This window comes from Anas acuta, chromosome 2 (assembly GCF_963932015.1).
Source record: "Anas acuta chromosome 2, bAnaAcu1.1, whole genome shotgun sequence".
Lineage (NCBI taxonomy): Eukaryota > Metazoa > Chordata > Aves > Anseriformes > Anatidae > Anas > Anas acuta.
In genome coordinates, this window is record NC_088980.1 from 109,207,578 (window position 1) to 109,228,441 (window position 20,864).

The 20,864-nt window shown below is 36.9% G+C and overlaps 1 protein-coding gene across 10 annotated transcripts in view; it reads right to left on the reverse strand.

The window, feature by feature from the left end:
* The window catches only part of PIEZO2 (piezo type mechanosensitive ion channel component 2), a 310,777-nt gene that overhangs the window by 159,178 nt on the left and 130,735 nt on the right, over positions 1 to 20,864 (reverse strand). For 9 of the 10 annotated variants that reach the window (XM_068671657.1, XM_068671651.1, XM_068671648.1 and 6 more), the window contains one exon: positions 8,003 to 8,045. The exons of the other annotated variant lie outside the window; for it this stretch is intronic. In XM_068671657.1, coding sequence (XP_068527758.1) covers positions 8,003 to 8,045 — 43 coding nt within the window. The remainder of the gene's footprint in view (positions 1 to 8,002; positions 8,046 to 20,864) is intronic. 10 annotated transcript variants of the gene reach the window in all.

The window sequence follows — 20,864 nt, forward strand, 5'->3', positions numbered from 1 at the left end:
TATTGCAATGAAATCCATGAAGTTAGTCATTTAAAACTAAATTTGATCTGTTTCTATTTCAGTATGTAATACTGACCAAAATATTTTAGCTTACACAGTATTACATATATATATATATATATATATATATATATATGTAAACACAACCATTTGTTCATAACTTTTTAAACAATAGGTTTGTTCTTTGAAAATATAATGCAATTTTATTCTGGCTTTCTGTGTAATCCGGACTTTTCTTTCAAAGTCTCACTTTTCATCAGAGCAGCAAAGAAAACTCAATTTAGGATAGAAACTTCGGCATGCAGTATATATCAGATTAAACTGAAAACACATTTCTTCCCCATTTCCCACACTATAAACAACATGAATGCTTCAACACACACATGCACAAATTCCACAGTCACCACCACAAAATAACAAAATAAGGGAAGGAAAGCAACCTCAGTTTCCCTGGCTTCTCATTGCTCAGGACCATGTGCTGCACTTTGCATTGAGATGAGTGTGTGTACATGGGAAGCCAACCTCACCTGTTGGCCATTGCTCCTTCAAGGAAGGGAAGCACTGTAGTTTGAAGCCCTTCTGATGTGCTTCTCTACCCTTATATCCCTAACTATCAATTAAATAACAGGCAGAGAGTAAAATGACTAAAAATTGAGATATCATCTGGAAGAGTATAAAGGGTTATATAGGGTTCATCGAGTATATAGGGAAGAGTATATAGGGTTAATCAAGTCCAGGCTCCGCAGATGCAGAGTATAGCTACCTGCCTGGGAAACCTTGAGGACAATAAAGTGGGGTCACCTGCGAGTCCTAGCATGTCAGCACTTGACCTGAGGAGCTCAAGGAACCCTGATGAAGTCAGGGAGTACCTGGATGCTTAAGCACTTGCTTAGCTTCTTTGTGGGATGGGAGACCACAACAGTTGCACAGGCTGCTAGAGGGTTGTTTTGTTTTGTTTTGTTTGTTTGTTTGTTTTTCAAAAAGCGGGAAAGGTGTCTTGTAGGGCTCTCCCCAAGTCCCTCCAATTGTACCACTGCACCCATTTCTCCCTGTCTTCCCAAACTCAAATTACGCAACGTCTGCCAAACACGGTGAGACTGCACTGTTTCTTTTAAAATAACTTCTGCAGGATCAAACCCTGCCGTCTCTCACAGCCCCTGGCCAAGGCAACACTCCCAAAGTGATGTCAATGGGAGCTTTGTCCAAGAAAGGGCTGTAGGATTCAGATATATGTGAAGAAAGTTCGCGAAATTATGGAGCAAGCTATCAGGATAAGACTATATTTCAAACATATATTTATTCTTTTTACTAAATCATTGGAGAGTGTGGGGAGAAGTGGGGGATGCCACTATAGAAAACCATATGGTGTTTGGATTTCCAAGCCAGAATTGTGCATAATAAATATTTATAGAATCCAGTGGTATTCTCTTCTTTCTGTTTATTCTTTACATGTCACCCAGAGAAACTCTGGCCAAGCACCAATCAAATATCACAACAATTTACAAGCAATCCAAGCATGGGGGAAAGAGGGAAAACAAATCACCAGTAGTCTCATAATTAGCAACCTAGACCTTGAAGGAGGTGCTTGAGAAGTGTCTCTGATGTGTCTGGATTCCAGCGCTCACCACACATCATGAGTGGTTTAGGAAATTGAGTTCTCAGTCTCTGCAAGGGGTAGGGAAGATATACACAATGTTTTTGGCTAGACCGAGCAGGGGCATATGTGGAGCAGCTGCAAAAGCAGACATCCGTCTACATTCAGAGGCCTACGTAGGAACAAAAAAGCATCTCTTGGCGATGACAGCTAGCTTGCTCCTGGCTTCTGCTGGGAATGTTCTGTCTCCTTACCTGTGGCATGTGGAACTGTTGTGTTTATTTTGCTTCAGGGAAAAGTGATGTGGGTTGTCCTCCTTATCACTTTGTGACTGAAGAGTAACTGAAGGAGTTATTGAAATACACAGAAGATCTGCAATATATAGCAATAGGAGCCAATCTATCCAGGGACTAGCCATGACATAGGGATGGATTCACTTCTGCTGTCTTTCCTTGACAGTCTTATTCCCTTCCCTGCTCCTACCTCCTTACCTTTTCTTTTTCTTGAGGTGTGATAGCTACCAGTCCCAACCTAACATTTTCTTCTTCAGAAATAGTAGAAGGATTTAAAAAGAAAAAAAAAAAAAAAAGAAGAAGAAGAAGAAGCAGCACACAAGTCAATACACAGACAGGAGCAGCTTTCAGTGTCAATCGCAATCAGCATCCCTTTAGCCAGAATCAGAAAAGCTATGTGTTGCATTTTCTAAATAAATATTGCTTCTGTACAAGTGCTGCAGTCATGTCACATAAAAATTATATAGAGCCAGAGTCAACTTCTGAATATCTAAGCATGTAATTTCAAATTAACAAGAAATTGTTGCATACCATCAAAATAACAGTTGATTAAGGATCACTTTGAAGCAATCAGCCAAACAAACCTTATGCATTCAGTATAGAACACTTGTTTTTTAATACAGATAATTAGATTTTACTAAGAAATGACTGTTCAAATGTTCTTTTCTCTGTGTCATTGAAATAGCTATTTATTATGAGAAACATACTTATCAAATATTGCCAAAAGTGTAATAACCACACGTTATTCTTCAAATCCATATTTTTTTCAAACATTTTGTATTTACTTAACATATAATAACAGTTACTAAATCATTCTTAATTTCATTTTGTGGAACCTTAATGTAAAGCATTATACAGGAGAGAGACACCACAGGGACAAATGTGAAAAGAGAATGGATGCACTGTTAGCAGGTGAGTAGTCCATAGTTACATTAGAAATTACAACTCAGAGAATAGTAATAAGAGGAAGATTGGAAGTATAGAAAACCTGCAGGACAATGAGTTTTAAGAAGTTTGTTTAAAGTTTTAAAATGATCAGATCATTTCTAGTTCAATAAATACATTATAAAATAAGACATTTCTGTAATCTACTTGACAAGGCTGTAAGCTCCATGATCTGGTAGCTCAAATTAAAGAAATTTAGATTAAAAAACAAAAAAAAGACCTTCTTTCTCTTTTAATTTTCTGCAGTGCAGAAGTGGCAGTTTCCTCAAACCTAGCTGTTGCTCTTTCCAGCCTCCATGCTTTGAGTCTCACCACAGCCATGAGGTGAGAAGACACTATGGGCTGAGTTACAGCAGAAGGCTAGCTCAATGACTGACCTGATACTTTCTGCTTTGGAATTTTAACAGGCTTTGTGCATTCAGTTCTCTTATTTTCATTGCCAGAGTACACAGGAAACAAGCACAGTGACTGTTAATTGTTCATAACTAACCACTAGCTAGTCATATTTGAATGAGCCATTTTCACTGGGTCCAACATAGGCTGAAAAGAAAAACAGCTTTAAGCCACTGAGATGAACAATGATTTCTGAAAAACATTTTTAGTCATATATAGAGCAAAGTAGAGCAGAGCTTTCCACAATTCATTTTCATGAATATCTGGGTGTCATCTAAACATGCATCAACGATGAACAGTGGCTAAAAAAAAAAAAAAAAAAGCACAAAAAAACACAACACATCCTAATTATCCATAAATCTACTTGCTTTAGTTCTTCAGTATTCAAGCAAGCTTGAAGATACAGTGTAAGATGACAGTTTGTATAATGTGCAGATGTTACACATACTCAACATTTTAAAGCATGTTTCTTGTAGGACAGCATAACACAGCATAACATTTTTAGTAACTCTCCAAATTTCTTCAAAACTTTCTGTAGAAATTGCAGTAGGAACTGCAGTCAAGATTGTATTGGACAAAGGTGATGGCTACTATACTTTGCTACAATCAGCTTATTTGTAATTTCTCAAAAAACAATCAATAGCAATCATTTAAATCTATCAAACCCAGATACACTCCATGTAATTGCAAAGCTCTTAACTCTAGTCATTTCCTGGACATAAAGCTACTTTACTCAAGCTCCAGCATTTTTAATTTCTCTAGCACTGAAAAGCAGCATGCTCAGCTAACAAGTAATGCTTACATAAAAGCCTATCCATCAGATCTCTTGGTATCTCTGTGGTGTTCAGGATATGAAGACAACAGAAATGCAAACACTATACTATTGCAGAATAAACATAATGTAACCACAAAGCAGTGATGACATAGCCTTTATATTATCTAGGCTGAATTTTCCACAATGTAGAATGAGTCTCCACATCTCTTCCTGCCCCTCAATCCACTCTAAAACGGCTTGTTTAGAAGAACATTTTGTATGAATTTTTCAGTTTTTAAGCAAAGACATATTCCTCTTTAGGACATCACTTTCAATGGCTTTCCTTTTGTGTATCTTGCTTCCTCCTGGCATAAGAATATCCTTGCTCAAACAAAACATTTAAATGCTGTGGACGTTTCAGAGCTGACTCAGGTGTGCCTAAGACAACAGCTTGCAGAGGATATGTTTTCAAATAGCAAAACGATGCTGCTGCTTCTTTTCTTAGTGTTGATACACAGAATACGAGAACAGGAGAATATGAGAATATGAGTACAGGATCAGACATAATACATAGAGCCTACTTTCCAGTCTCTCTCATTGGCTATAAAGAGATGCCTACCGAGGAGAGTAAGACTAGGGAAAACATGTAACAATACATCCTCAGAAAAATCCCCAGATCTGCAGATCTGGGATTCCTACTTATGTGAATGAAAGTTAAGTGCACTGCATCCAAGTATTACATATAGCAATGTGTCACACTTCATTTACTTAAGAAACCACTCCTTTAAGAAATTCTGATCTTAAGCAATCAAATACAATATACTAAGCACATACTGCTACAAACCACTATACAGCAGACTTCGTATATATATTACTCGTGGATCTGTTAGTCAACTTGCTACTGTGATATACTCACTTCACACTTGTGTCAAAAATACAATTAAGAAGATGAGTTGTTATTTAAAAACAAACAAACAAAACAAAACAAAAACAAACACAAACTTTAATTGTTCCACCTGTTCAAAGAAGTTTGTTGTTGTTGTTTTCTTTTTTCTTCATCTCTGTAAAAGCTGATATGAAAATACTTTCTCTTCTATGATTATATCTAGCCAAGTACTTTCAAATTTTCACCACATCTTTGCTATGTGCTGCTTCAGTTAAAGTTAGTCCAGGCTGACAACCTCCCAAGGTGCAGTACTATCAGCTATTTCTTCCATTTAAACTGGAATGGAAATACTGGGATCTGCAGAGTAAACTTTTCTAAATATTTGTCTCCTCTCAGGCAGGCTTCTCAGCTGCGCATTAAGATTTCTCTGTATTTCATGTGGTGCGTACATTGCACATGCACAGGTATTGTGAGTTCCCCTTGTTTTGAAACATTTCATAGTTTGGAAATTGCTTTCTAATAAGCCACAAATAAAACTCCTAATAAGCTCTGCTTAAATAAATTGACTGTTTTTTATTGGAAGTTTCAAACTGCAGACCCAAGATATCAATTCACTCTACTATTCCTAAAAATTGCTTTCACCCTGACCTCCCCCCCCATTCTGACTGAGAAAAGCAGCTAGCAGGTGCTAATTCTTAATCTTAAAAGAATAGGGCAATGAAAGAATTGACATTTTACCATAGTATCCTTCTGAAATGTATGATATGCTGATGCTCATAAAGAAATCAAATTGAAAAAAAGCAGAACTTATTAAAAAGAACCCCTCAATGATATTAAACCTTGCAACTGAGAATGTGTAATGTTCATTTAAGATTTGGCTTTGCTGAGTTGTTAAAAACACTCTACATCCAAAAGGACGACATCCAGTGAAGTGTCACAGTTAAGAAATTTCTGTCTGATGCTTTTTAGGTATTGCATCACCTCAAATCATAAATGAACTACAACCCCTCCCATCATCCTGCAACAAAGAGGTATCATGGTTTTCCTTTCAATCAATTAAGACTCTGCCTTATGTTTTCTATATGTGGGTTTAAAAGAAACCAGACATTAATTATTACATTTATAGTAGTAAAGATATATTTTCTTTTGGTGATCTGATCAGTCTTAAAAGTTTTTTGACTGGTAGGAACCTGTGAAATGAAAATGCCCATGTTTCCTCAGATCATTTGTGCATAGCTACAAAATGGTAAATAATCCATAGCCGTCTGGATTTTCAAGTTGTGTAAAAAACATACGGCAACAAAATGGGTAACTTTTTGGCTGTTTAAAAATGTTTGGCCAAAGTCTTTACAGGGATGACTGTACTGGTATTAAGAGATTTACAATAGAAATGAATTTGACCTCTACACATTATTTGGAGGAGGAAAAGTGCTTTTATTATTCTGTAATGTTTTAATTTTAAACTAACCAGAGCCTCTAAAGCTACAAAGCTACTCACAGTGCCAGTGAAAAGCTAAATTTCACAGAGACAGAGCTTTGTCAAATTGAAACATTATTTGCCCTCCTACATTTCCTTTGAAAAACTAAAATAGTATGTACCAATGTTCACAGTTATTTATGACTGTGAGAACAAAAAATATAATCTTTCTATGTAGTAACATGTCTACTATGTTAAAAGCAGGACTTCTTTTTTGACATATATAGTATTTCACATGGAAATCTAATAGCTGAACAAGTCAACCAGGCAGACCCCATGAATACTCATTTGGGGCCATAGCATAGATGCTTTCAAAATGGTCTTATAAAGAAAGAAAATTATAAATTATTAGGGCACTTGCATCTCTTTAGAAACTTCAAGCAGATGTGCTTTCAGAGAGATGGGTGTCTCCTATGTCTCCTAAGTCTCCAAGTCACCTAAGACCTGGAAGCTATTTAGAGAGAGCCATAGTGCCAGATTTTTAGGTAAAGATCAGAGAAAGGCAAGCATTAAATTTTATTATTATTATTATTATACAAATGATGTTAGATAAACAGAATTCTTCTACAAACAGATGATACAGAAAAAGCTTTTCATGTACTGCTGCCAAGATACGATAATCTTAATTACAAGTAGGAGCTAGCGTACTTAAACGTAAGCATCAGTTTTGTTTTTAACAGAAACTTAAGTTATGTTTTATTGTAACAAAAACTTTATGCATGGTAAATTTGAGGGAAAAAAAAAAAAAGAAAAAAGGCAGCTTGCCTTCTCTTTGTGAGAAAGTAAGCAAGAAAGTAGTTATTTTCTGTTTTATATGATTAATATGGCTATTTATTGGCTTCAGAAAGAATGTATCATCTTTAGAGTTTGCTGAGATGCCCTAGGCAGTATGCACAGTATGCACTCATGCAGCACAGAAAAGGGAAATCCCTTTTTGTCCAGTCAACAGAGATCCAAACACACTTGTGTACAGCTACAAGCTACTCTATTAAGGGAAAGCAGCAAAACATTATTCAACTGTGGAACAGATCTTCTGATTACCATTTGTAGAAGAATAAATACGAGACTGAGCATTTCAACCTCAACACCAGATTACTCTTTACTGGGCTTGGCCTAGTTTAAGTTCCAGGAGAGACATATGTTTCTGGTATGATGACCTTGCGGTTAAGTTTGGCTGCAAGAAGTTCTTGCACTTGAGGAATGCTGAATTCTGAATTTTCCTCTGATGCTAAACAGCTCTCTGCCAACTTTGGTCCTCTTTCAACTTCATTTACTTTTGTCAACTAATATGTCACAGGTTAGAAGTTTCATGGAAAAAATAATACGAGTGAGAGCAATATTTTCATTCATAAGTAAGACTTCTGCCCAAATAGCATGTCACCTTTTTTAATACTAACACACTATATAGTCGCCAGCAGAAAAATATAGTGAGCCAAGTTCATATGGTGAATAAGCTGCTTCAGATCACAGACTGGGAAAACAGAAGAGGACATAAAATGAGAAACTGAACATATATGTGCATGATACTGCATAACTTCCTCTCTAGATCTGAGGTCATAGATACATTTGATCAGCTAAAATAAATAATTCTGTAAACTTGCCCATGCACTTTTTCTTCCTTTTCTTTTTGCACTGTTAATGAAACAAATTTATGGCTTACCTTTCAAAACCAATCTGCCGTAATGTTTTCTCCCATGTTGAACCTATACAAAGAGGAGAAAAAACAAACACCCTCAGTAAAGAGCCTTTACTGTATGAACTCTCTTACTCTTCTGTTTTCCTTGTGCAGCTGGAATCTGTATAGTAAGGTGATTTTTCCACCCCAACAGAAGTACTTGTAAATAACATCTGTTTTCCCCAGAGTGAAGAAGTGTTAAGAGAGACTACCACCGGGTGACATAACTATGTGTGGGGGGGTGTCAGGCTATATAACTCCTTTACATTGCAAAGCAGCCGGCAACTGCTACAGTTCACTGCGATTCCAGGGGTGGTCTCCTCTCCTCAGAGCAGTGGGATCTGTACATGACTCCTGAAAGCGCTGAGCTGGCATCTCACATCACGCACTCTTCACATTTCAGCTTTTCATTTTACTGTAGTGTTCGCCTGATTCTTGCTGAAAGCTTTACAACTCCTTCTGAAATCCAGCCCTTTTATTTTTTAAGCAAAAACATGAAGATGTATTTCTGCTTTATTGTTTAACTCTTCATAGACATAAAAATGGCTGCAATGGACTTGCTCACTTTGTCTAGATGATTGAGGACACATCCCCACAAACTGTTCAAATGGGCAGATCTGTTATAATTTCCTTCAGTATTTCTCATGCACTTAATACCACTTTTACCCAGATTTTCTCAAAAACACACAAACATCCCAACCCCAGCCACAACCATTAGCTTATCTGTTTTAAGCTCCTGCTAATATTTTGCTTATTGCCAGGGCCATTATACATACAGGCTACAAAGAACATAAATATCTCAAGTCATACAGGTCTGCAAGGCAAATATACAGGAGGACATGAAACTGGGTCACAGTTTTCTCACTGCCTTTTTAAACTCCTGTGGGACATCTAATAGACACTATATATTGAAAGCAACTACAGTTCTTTTTGAATGTTTCATCATACTTAAACTGAAATGAGAGAACTGACAATAATTCTTGCTGCTGATGGAGCCACCTGAAGGGGAACATATATTAAAAGTGGGATAAAATATTATCATTCAGAAAAAAAAAAAAAAAAAGCAACAACAACAACAAAACTCTGTAGACTGTAGATGTCTCTCTTACCATCATTACCTTCTCATTCAGTTAAAGGCATCGGCTCAGAAAACAATGACCTTCTCTTCGTAGTATGATATTTATCTCTAATCTGCTATGTTATATATTTGAATAGGACCTAGTAGATACTCTCCATTTTTGAATCCAGGACACTTACTGCATATCTAGATAAGAATCTAAAGACTCAACTTTTAAGAAGTTTGGGGTTATTTGGATTTTGGTTGCAGTGGTGTTTTTTTCTTTTCTTAATCCTATCATAGGAATTATTTCTACTCAATTTATTAAACTTTCCAGGTTAGCCCACGAAGACTGTGATAAATCTCTAAAGTAACAATATCTTTTTTCTATACAATTTTACCTAGTATCTGTCTCAGTGGCAAATCACAAATAATGACTGAAGCTAATAAACCCCAAAAGTTAATTTCCTTACAATTCTGTGTTGTTCAGGGCTCTCTTGCCCAGTTCCTAATTGGACAGCCAAAGATGACGTTAACCTGGGCACACACAAAATAAATTCCTTGTATTAATCTCTGTTTTTTAGAGGAAGGAAAAGAAATTACATTGAAGTACACACTCCTAAAATCAACCAAAGTTTGACATTTAACTTTAAACAAGAAGGATTTGGGTTGGCTAAGGGGGAGACTCACAGCTGGTTCCAAACTTGGTAAGGAAGAATCTTCACTATATGTTTCTGGAACTGCTTCTTCATTCACCTTCTCACTGATAGTCACTTCAAACTTCAGTCACAGGCACATTTTCAAAGAAAGGCTCTAAAAACCTTTACTTCACACATTTATTTCAAATATGAAAAAAATATCACGTGCAGCACAATAAAACATCAACATTTCACTGAGAATAAATTCTTTGAGATAGATAGAGATCCACTCCATTAACATGTCCTGTTATCCTGAACTCATCATCTTCTGCACACCCCTGGAGTATATGGGGCATCATGTAGCACTGATGTATCAAGTCACTGCTAAAAAGTTGACTGTTCCACTCCACAGTAAGTGCAGAGCAGACATAAGCAATTCTCTATATAGTTTGTGCAATCCTACTGGCTCTGAAAAAATACTCAACAGTTTTTGAAGTTTGAAGATTTGAAGACTGTTGAAGAAAAGATATTTCAACAGTACTTCTTAAAGTACAGACTAGTACTGGCATCTTTAGTCAGTGTTTCTATTCTTTCCACTGTTTTGTATACTAGTTATATGAATTTTTCACCCCATGGTTGGCTACACTTCAGCTGTATGATATATAGAGCGTTCTACAGCAGAGAGAGAGACAGAGAAAAAGAGAGAAAAATAGCAAAAGAGAAAAGGGAATTGGGTCTCCACTGGTTTGAAATCATCTTTTGGCTGCAGCTGGCTAGCAGAACGGTCTTTGAAATGCATGTGACTCCTCTGAAGCAAAGCCTGCCAAGAACACAACTAACATTTCATATTAAAAAAATATACATCTTTTTTATGGAGTCCTATTTTAAAATGTTTATGATCTAAACATTCTGTTTTAAGATTTGCCAATTTCATTCTCAATAGTATCAATTTCTACACTGTGCTAACAGCCAAAAGTAAATACCCTGAGGTAACAGCAGCACTAAGAAGAATAATGCTATTAAAAGTCTAGAAAACTTAGTATTTGATTTAAACCTTACCAAGTGCTTCCAAAACATTAAACAAGATTTAAGTCACGTAACTTTCATTAAAATCAAAACAGGAGTTTTTCATGAATTAAAGATTTGATCATGCTCCCAAAGAAATCAGTATGATTTTGGCTGTTCACTTCAGTCCTTCTCTTCTGGGACTGTGGAAAACATTCACCTGTCAACTTTCTGCATCTATCCGCAGCTACACTTTGGATCCTAAATTAATTTGGCTTCTCTTTTCTTTCTGTTTTTTACCACCATGTCAAAAATACCAAAACTGTTTATAGAAATACCTTAATTTGGTATCCATGTAATTAAGCTTTTGTTCCAAATATTTGCTCCGGAGTGCCTGACCATTCCCATCTGTTCCAAAGATTCTGTTTCACATTAACAGCACTAGCTTTAAAATTCTTCAAAAAGATGAAGTATAATGTACTTCAGGAATTACTGTTCACATTTAATAGGGACAATGGTAAAATGCACATCATGTTCACATATGCATTCAATGAAATCCTAGCCTAAGAATGAGCATATAAGAACAGGAGACTTAATAAGATAAAATGAAAAAGATCTTTGTGAAATGAAGAATTGTCTTCTTTGACAAGTAGGCTTTCATTTACATGGCAGTTTCCATGTTTGGTTTGGTTTGGTTACAGCTACCTTATGAACTTCATGATAAGACTCATAATCCACTTCTAGGCTACTCACCTTTGCAAATCAGGAAGCTGCCAAGCTGCTGAAGTGCAATGGTAGGCTCAGAAAAAGCACAGAGTAATGTGTTATATAGTATATTATATAGACAGAAGTATATTATATAATCTGACAGTATAGCAGAGATCTGCAGCTCTTCGGGGAGAAGGCTGGCATGCACTGTAAATGCCTGCCTCCTATACCACCCCTATGAAGGTCCCTACAGGTCTGACCACGTACAGTGATTAGCTGTTGCCCCACTATCTTTTCAATTCATCAGAGTGGTAGGTTTCTAATGCTGACAATAATAATTCTTTCATTCTTTTTGAACTGTGATCTGACATAAAGACCAGAAGTAAAATTACAACTTAATTGAACCAAAAAAAAAAAAACAGTTTGACATTTTGCAATAAGCATTAAGTGAGCCTGTCAGAATTCAAGAAAACAATGAGAACAGTATGGAGAGCTTCAGTGATGGGAATAGATGAACAATACACACACACACACACACACACACATATATACATATAAAAGCATAGGTTTCTTGGAGCCTGACAACAGAATATCACAGAAGGTCACCCAGGCTCTCTGAAGGAACTACCATGGTACCAGACATAGCACAGTAACACTTAGCTCATGAGAGTTATACGCACGTGTGACCTACGTAACCCTAATATGTTAGAAACAGGTAGGCATTCTTGCAGCAGTAACTGCATTGGTCTTTTTTCTAATGCTGATGGAAGAGTTTCAGAGGAACTGCTGATTTTGTGCAGTTTAGACTATTCCTACCAATTGCAGAATTTTGATGTAAAGCCTGGTACACTTACTTGTGTTCTACAAACCAGAAAATACACACACAAACAAACAAAAAGCCCTTTGTATATCAAGGAATACAAAATGACAAAGAATGCTCCAGAAATAGAAAGATATACTTTGTGCAAAGCCTTCTGTTGCAGCTGCCACTCAACTCTTTCTCAAACAACTTAGCAGAGAACAGCACACAAGTCCACAGAGGATAGCCCATATGGACTAGTTAGGGACCCGAGTATCTGAACCCACACCTAAAATGTCTCAACAAACTGGAAGAGCAGACTGGTTTGTCCTGCTAGAGCTTCAATTTCACTAGAGATGCATGTACCATTTAAACCATCTGAAGTTTCACAATTTCCTTTCAGTGGACTGGGCAGTGCCGCTCTGCTGTATTTTCTCCTTCATCACCTTAGTACTTTCTGACTTATTACTAACCAGTATTGCTAAGTAGCTGCAATGCACACAACTGCAACTGATAAAAACTGCCATTGGGAACACGAAGTTTTCAGCAACTTCATATTAAGCATTTTTTGCAGTCACTAACTCCAAATTGTCAAACTTCTATCTTCTCTCAAACAGAAATGTTTTAGATTACGTCTTCTCAAATATCCAATTTTTTATAATTATTATTCTTTTTAATCAATACAGAACCACTGGTTTTATGAAACAGCCTGGTAGTTTTTAATACAGAAATGAATATGACAGAAGAAAGAACTTTTTATTAGTTTCTCCATAGCACCATAGGTATATTATGCACTTACTTACACAATGGCTAGCTCTATACACTGTGCCTCTTACAAAATTGATCATTTACCTCCTGAATTGGTATCAGACAATGCTACCCTAAAACTTAGCAATTCTCTGTACATTTTAAGAAACAAACCTCTACTATACTTCCTTTTCCTTTGATTGAAACTACCTTGGCTGCATCTTGCACCTATCACTCTGGTGCCCATCACAGTGTATAATTTGGGATAATAACATGAGATTCTTTTAAAGTGAAAGTTCTTAATAAGGGCTGTTACTATTCTACTGTGTCCATGCTGGTGTTTTAACTGAGATCAGGAGAGCATTTCTTGAGCAAATCATCTGCTTAGCATGCTCTGATTTTCATGACAGGATTCCTTTCACATGACACTAAAGGACACCCCAAGGACAAAACTTCTGTTTTTCAATGCTTACTGGGCACATGACCAGACCAGAGCTAATCCACTGCAAACCCCATTCAAAACACGTATCATGGGGTGGTCAGGGACGCTAACCTAACTGCTTCACTCCTACCACACCAGTGCTGCTTGCAAGATGGGGCTCACACCACCACTCTCAGTCCCAGCCCTGAAGTGCTCCAGAAAGTCCTTCCAATTAGGGTCACCTCAGGGAAGGAAGGGGCAGGTCAAAGTGCTCACTCTTAGGCCTGTTTTTCTGGGCTGTATCCCATCTGCTACAGCAAGGAGAAGGTTTTTTCCTGGTCTGACATACACGCAGGCTCCTGGATGCTCCGTGCAGCCAGACTCCCCACAAAACCCCAGGGGGCCACTTCCAGGAGGCAAAAGGGCAGAATATTTCATTTGGAGAATAACTCAAGGAGAAGGAATAAGAAAAAATCTGATATATTATGATGTGTGCTGAATAGACTAAAACCAGTAAAATAGTAGTAGAGGGCTAGTGGACTAGGGTGCTGGCTAGATGATGAAAGCGATTACTGAATACATACCAAGCAAGAGGTCATGTTAAGAGTAAAGACCAGACATTGCAAGTCTTCACTTGCCTTCCACTCATACCAGCTTTCAACAGATTTTTTGACTAAATAAAGAGTACAAATTTGATCCCTAAGCAATAATGTAATGGGAAAGATTTATTGTGCATTTTTTCCTATGAGGCAGATATCAAATTATTATCATGAGTTATATAAATGGCTTTCCTATTAAAAAAGAAATCTTCACTCATTCCATGTTAACAGGAAAAATAATAATTGTCAAAACTAGTTCTCTTCTAAGGAGATTTTAATGAGTGGGAACTTCTACTACAAAAATGGCAGACTAGGAACACAGAGCAAAGTGCAGTAGTACTGACTCTATGATTACGTGCATATATGGAGAGGCATATGGCTTTAAAATGAATATTAAGAAGACAACAGGTATGGTAAAGTGATTAATGGCTCTATCTGCCAGTCTTGCCTTCCAGTCTGCATCTTTCCTGGAACTCTGGGAGCCCAGAAGTGTCAGAAAAGCTCCTATAGACAAACCCGAAATCCTAAAGAACAGTTGCTCCACTGGCCTAGCCCATATTGTCTTTTTTATTTTTTGATGTTGATTAGTACCAGAATTGGGGATCAGGCTGAGGATTATTTTTAATATTGATCATTTAACTTAAGGTAGATAACCTGATGTGAAATACTTCCTAGCCTATCTGGGATATATGGAATCCAGCATCTCTGGGCAGACTATGCCAAAAAGAGGCAGAGCCAGAGCCAGCTCACTTTGTGTGACAGTAGGACCAGTGCCTCTGAGCTTGATCCATATAAATAAATGGAAAAATTTGCATTGAGTTTGTGGACTTTGATAATTTGGCTGAAACAAAACTAAATAGCAGTAAGGAATAGCAAAGAAAATAAACAAAAACACAAAAACCAAAATCTTTTTCAATAATGTAAACAACAGGTGTTATTGCTACAACATCAATGAACTACTGATTAATAAACCAAAAAGGTGAAGTGTTCTGCAGTTAAACATTTCAGGAGAATGGGAGCAGAGGAAGCAAAAGTTTCCTTCATTCATTAAATACATGAAACGCAGCTTACTTTAAATGTGAAGTTATCTATTTTTATATGAGAATCACACACCATATTTTGTAAGTGAAGATGACTTCTATTAATTAAACAGCATGGGAAGAAATAATAACTTCAAAAAAGAAAATTGTTAAAGTACCATCTATATTTGTTCTTCTGTGTCGGATTTGTTTAAAATGACTGCCAGGTAATAATGTCAATTGAAATTGCCTGAATGCGTTGACATTTTTAAAACATCTTTTTCACAAGGATTTTTTTATAACAATAATGACTTATTTTGTCTTCCTAGATATATTATATCAAAAAAACTTATAGCCAATCTTCCCCTACAACATGGGCACACACTTAAACCCACTCTTATTTTAGCCTGTTTTCATTTCAAATTTGTTTCTTGAAGAAGGCAGCAAAACAGCAAAACTGCAACACTAGAAAATCTTCGGGGAAATTGTTTCAGATGATACCTGATATACATAGTTAATTGAAAGTTTTTTTGTTTGTTTAAACTATTATTATCTATTATTTGCCTATTTGTTTGCTCTAATGGTTGGTTGGTGTTTTTTTTACTCAAATTTCCAAGAGCACCGAAAACCTGAATTAATCCTGCTGGCTTTTAAGTTTCTTAAATAGAGCCACCTACTCCCCATTCCCTATGAAAGTGGATCACTGGGGAGAAAAAAAAAAAAAAAAAAAAAAGATGAGAAAAGGGATTTTACACAGTGTAAAGCCGAACTTTGCAGGTTGCTAGCACAGACTCACACTCACACTGCAGGAGTAGGGAAGGAAAGAGTCAGATGGCCCACAGATACCTTATTCTCTTTTTTTACAGCAGAAAAGGGTGTCAGGGCTCCGAGAAGCAGCCTCAAAAGAAGGTGAGATTTTCTGCCATTGCCTTGGGGGACATAAACCTCAACTCAGAGAGGCACTGAGTTTAAGACCATTGAGGTTCTGCTACAGATCTTCTGAAAGGGGGCCAAATAATATCTAAATGGGCCTTTTTTTCAAATATGGAAGAGTGGCTTTGCTTTGATTTCCAAAGTAAAAGCAAAGAACTTAAAGAAAACTTGTAGTAAGTTTTATTTTTCATAAACCCAGAGAAAATGAGATTTTTCTCCATTTTTGTTGGCAGAGAAATTCTCTCCTCTCTCACCCCAACCAACACTGCTCTGTCTGCTAAATAGTATCTTAGAGGCAAAGCTTTCACTTCAGAGAGTAATTGACGGGCATCCTTCCAATTTCTAGAGCTACCTTCTGCTTAGTTTTATTGTAACATAATATACTGTTATGAATAATAATGTCGACCTAGTTTCCTGCAGTGATGAATGTGTGCAGTGTGCCAGCGCAAGGAATTTGCTTTTCATTGTCTCTTTTTCTCTCATCAGAAGAAGGAGGAGTCAACAATTTTCTTTCTGAACTCTGCAGCATGAGTATAGGGAATGGGGAGAAAATATAAAAAGTATGTCTTCAACAGCACATCCATACTCAAGAAATTATGGACAAAAGAAATAAGGATCAGAAACCAGGAAATCTTGCACAGGAACAAGAGGAATATTAAAATGACAGAAAAACAACATTCCAGTGGTAGTATCTTTGACTTCACTAACATTTTGTAATGCATGCCCTTTCTCTTAAATTGCTTTTTTTTTTTTTAATATATACTTTTTCTAAAGATAATAAGGAACCATTTCATGCATGTTACTTCCCTTGCAGATCAAGAAAATACTTGCACAGTGTGACAAAGGCAGCACGTTGTTGGTAGGTCTGACAACTTGCCCATATTCAAATTATTCATACGAAAAAAAATGTTTCAGTGGCTATAATGACAGTAGGTACAAAGAGATGAAGTGACATGGGAAGGATGATATCTAGAACCAAGCTTCAGAAAACTGGCTTGAGATGTGTACATCCTCAGCACACCACCTTCCGAGGAAGAAGAAAACAGAACTTTCTAACTCTGAAGTTAGAATGTCATTGAGTGACCACAGTGGCTGCACTTGTTCCACCACACACTAAGAACATCTGGATTTCACTGCCCCAGTAACCATCATTCATCTCTTCTCTGCTCACGCCCAGTAAAATAACCAAGGTCAAGCAACTGGACTTGCCTATACAGACTTCACTAAGAAGCAATGTTATGTGATTGTGCCCAGTTTGGTCTATAACAGAATGCAGGATTGCATCCTGTGTGTTAGTAGATCATTTCCCAACGCTTAATTAGTTTTCATTAGGATGCCACAAATAGCATGAGCACTATCAACAAATTAAAGAAAATACTGTGTTGCCTAATCATTTCAATTTTTTAAAAGTACTCTGTGTTTTCTGTCTTGCATGCTTCAAATAGTTTACAAATAGTTTGATCTTTCTAGAGTCACATACTTAATTAGGAATAATTTCTCTCTACTTTGGCTAGATCTAAGCCTTTCCACATAACATCAGTAAAAGCACCGAAATGTATGCCATTCTCTGTAATAAGTTAATAGATGACAAGAGTACTCTCACACTTATTAAAGTGTGGTTAATTAGTCCTCATGGGAATATTTTTTTAATTAAGTACTTCATTAGGGCATTAAGAGAGTCATACTTTTTTAGTAAATACTAATGAGAACGATGAACAGTAATAATTTCCTACTCAGCAGGAATTTTCACATTACAGAAATCATGTGCAATTTAGACTTTTGACTGTTAAGTGCATTTTTAAATCAGGTATTTTATTTATTTATATGCTTCTTGATTGCCTTTAGAAGTGACCTTATATCACGTCTAATAGAAAGGGGACAAACAGCACATTGTACTGTTCGTTTCCTCTCAAAGATGCATGGCCAACAACAGCACTACTTCAAAACTAGTGCCAACTGGCTCATTTTCCCTGTTCAAGCAGATCTGAAGAACTGGAAGGTCCCACAGTGGGATCAGTGCTTCAGGTGATGGAGAGCAGGTGCATTCAATTCTGTTAGAGAAGAAGGGGTATACAAAACTTCTCCATGGGTGTATTAAAAAAAAAAAAAAAAAAGTATTGGGAACATCCTCGTTGTGCTTAAAATAAGACACACCAAAAATGCTACAGTTCAAGATCTATGACTTGTACAAAGATTACTGACCCAATTTCTGAAACCATTTATCTCATCCCAAATGTTTCTCTGTATCAGTTAAAAAAAAAAAAAAAAAAAAAAAAAAACTACCTATACTTGAATAAAATGGAGCACCTCGGCAACATTTTCTGCAAAGCATAAAGCCTGTCAGAATTTCTCACCTTTGCCAGCTGGAACACATCAAGTATATTTTATGTAGTTGCAAATAGGAACTATTCACAGCAGCTGGGGACACTGTACTCACTATAGGCAGAAAAAGAAGCAAAGAGGTGGAAGAGAGAAAAATACATTCAGTAGGAAACAGGCTGAAATGGATAAATGGATAAAATTTCTAACAAAGAAGTCATACATAAAGATGTTGGTTTACACTGGAAAGATATGTAAATGCCACGTTCTATACTCTTTAATTAATCTAAAATTAATTTAATCTTATTTTATCTGGAGTGACTTATTTAAAAACACTTTGTATGAGAAAAAAATCAAGTCTTACTCTAAATCCTATATATTACTCCATCTAATGACTATTCTGGAAAGATTTAGTTGCAGAAATAATAAAATAATTTTTGCATCTCACTAATCCCTGTTTCTATTTCATATCAACACTTTGGTACATTCCTTTTTTAAAGTCAGTGGATCTAAAGTAATATAACTTCACTGGGGCTCTCAGTATTACTTCATCCAGCTTTAGAAATGATATTTTCTGCAGTAAATTTCCTGAAGGTTTTATACATTTGACATCACAACTATATCTGCATGTGACAGAAGGACAAAATGACACCTAACTGACTCTGCCATGGGAACAGAGGGCTCCCGTAAGCACAGAGAGATGCAAGAGGGACCCACTTCAACAGGATGCTGCAATTGTTTGTGCTCACAGGTGCTTCTACTACATCATTTGCCCTCCAAAATCTGTCTGCAAAGCAGATACTGGATCACAGTCAGGATCTCACACCTTGCTCTTCCTTGTAGAAAACCAAGCTGTAATGCTAGCCACATCTATACGTAGCCAGGTGTGCCTCTGCTGGCAGATCAATAGAGGTTTGCTGACAAAGAGCTCCAGACTGCAGGCAGTTTCTATTCCCCTCTACACAGAGGCCCAGCAGGAGGACAAGCGACTCATGGAGGCTGCTTGCCGCTGACCACACTCCCCCTAGCAGGTACGCGACCCGGCCCCACCGCAAAATCAAAGACATCAGTGAAGTGCAGTCCAAAATGCCAGAGGTCACGGAAAAAAAGCTGACTGTAGCTTTCTGTTATTAATCTCCCTAGTTTTTGTTCGTGTGTATTTAATAAGGCACGTCTCCATGACTCTTGTTTAAAGGTTTACTACAGATATGCTAATCTAAAAAAAAAACATACCTTGTTTGCATGCAGTACACACTGATAAGATTTACAGTACTTCAGCACATGTTTGAGCTGGTTACAGTCATCCCATGATGTATCTGAGCATCAGTTTTTATATAATCTGTTTAAGCTTTGTCCACCGTTATAGTGTAAATCAAACACGAAAACAACTCCCATAGATATGGTTAACTTGAGTATCCTCATTGACAGAACAGAAAATCATATCACCAGGCCAACCATTTAAAAAATCAAAAGCAGAGGAACTAAATGGAATAAAGTAGATCTGGAAAGCATGATCCCTACAGAGGATTCAGGAATCTGTCCTCTGACTTCGGCCAACCTCCTAAAATCTGCATAGATTAAAAAACAAACAAAAATCACCAAACATCAACTTAATAGTAATTTAATTCATCCTTAGTAAAATAAAATAAAATAAAATAAAATGGACAATAGAGGAGCACAATAACAAAGTGTTTTCACATTGTAAGTTAGACTAGAAAAGTTGTGACCAGAAGCAACTACTACTTGGCAGATATCTGGAGGGCTCCATGAAAGACTTCCTGTCTGCCAGTACATTTTTTTTAAATGTCAGTTTTACTATCCAGAAAAGGCACCAAAAAGCAGAAAACATCACTGCCTAACTTTGGACATCTTAATGGGAAACTTTCTGATCTGACCATTCAGTCTTTTTTTCTTTTTTCCTCCTGGGCACACCTGTGGAAATACCTGGGCATACTACTAAAAAATGCAGTGAAACCATCTCACATCTTCTAGAATTTAAGTGAATCACATGGCTAGTAAAACAAAGGGAAGCACTTACTGCTACTATTATTTGCCATTTAAAGAAATATAATGAAATGTTAGTTGCCACCTCTTCAACCCGTAACAAACAAATTGCAATTCTACTCCTCCCCCACCAGTGCTGCTCAGCCCAACCCTAATATTTCACCCCCTACAGTAGAAGGGAAAATTTGGAGTTTTCATGTCCCTGTCTTGAAGTGTTCTTCATGCCAAACACTCTGGAGAGCCAAAAGCCTTGAGGCAAATAAGGCCAACCATTCAGAGGAAAAACATAGGGAAACCCTGAGAACAATCCACAAACGCCAAGTGATTTCCACACAAAAAACACCACTCTGTCAAGTTTGGATGTTCAGGTAGACTTATATAGGGGATGGTGTCTATTTTCTATACCCCTGTTCTCCATCACCTTCCAAGGTCAAGGATGCTGACTGGGTCACAGTTCCTGTACTACACCAGTCCTGTTGCCCAGTATACAGTATAGTTGCTGAAGCTGTACTAAAATTGCTCAAGAATTGCTTCTGTCTCAAAAGTTAAGGGCTGGCCAACCTAGTTGAAAAAAAAAAAAAAAAAAAAAAAAAACACT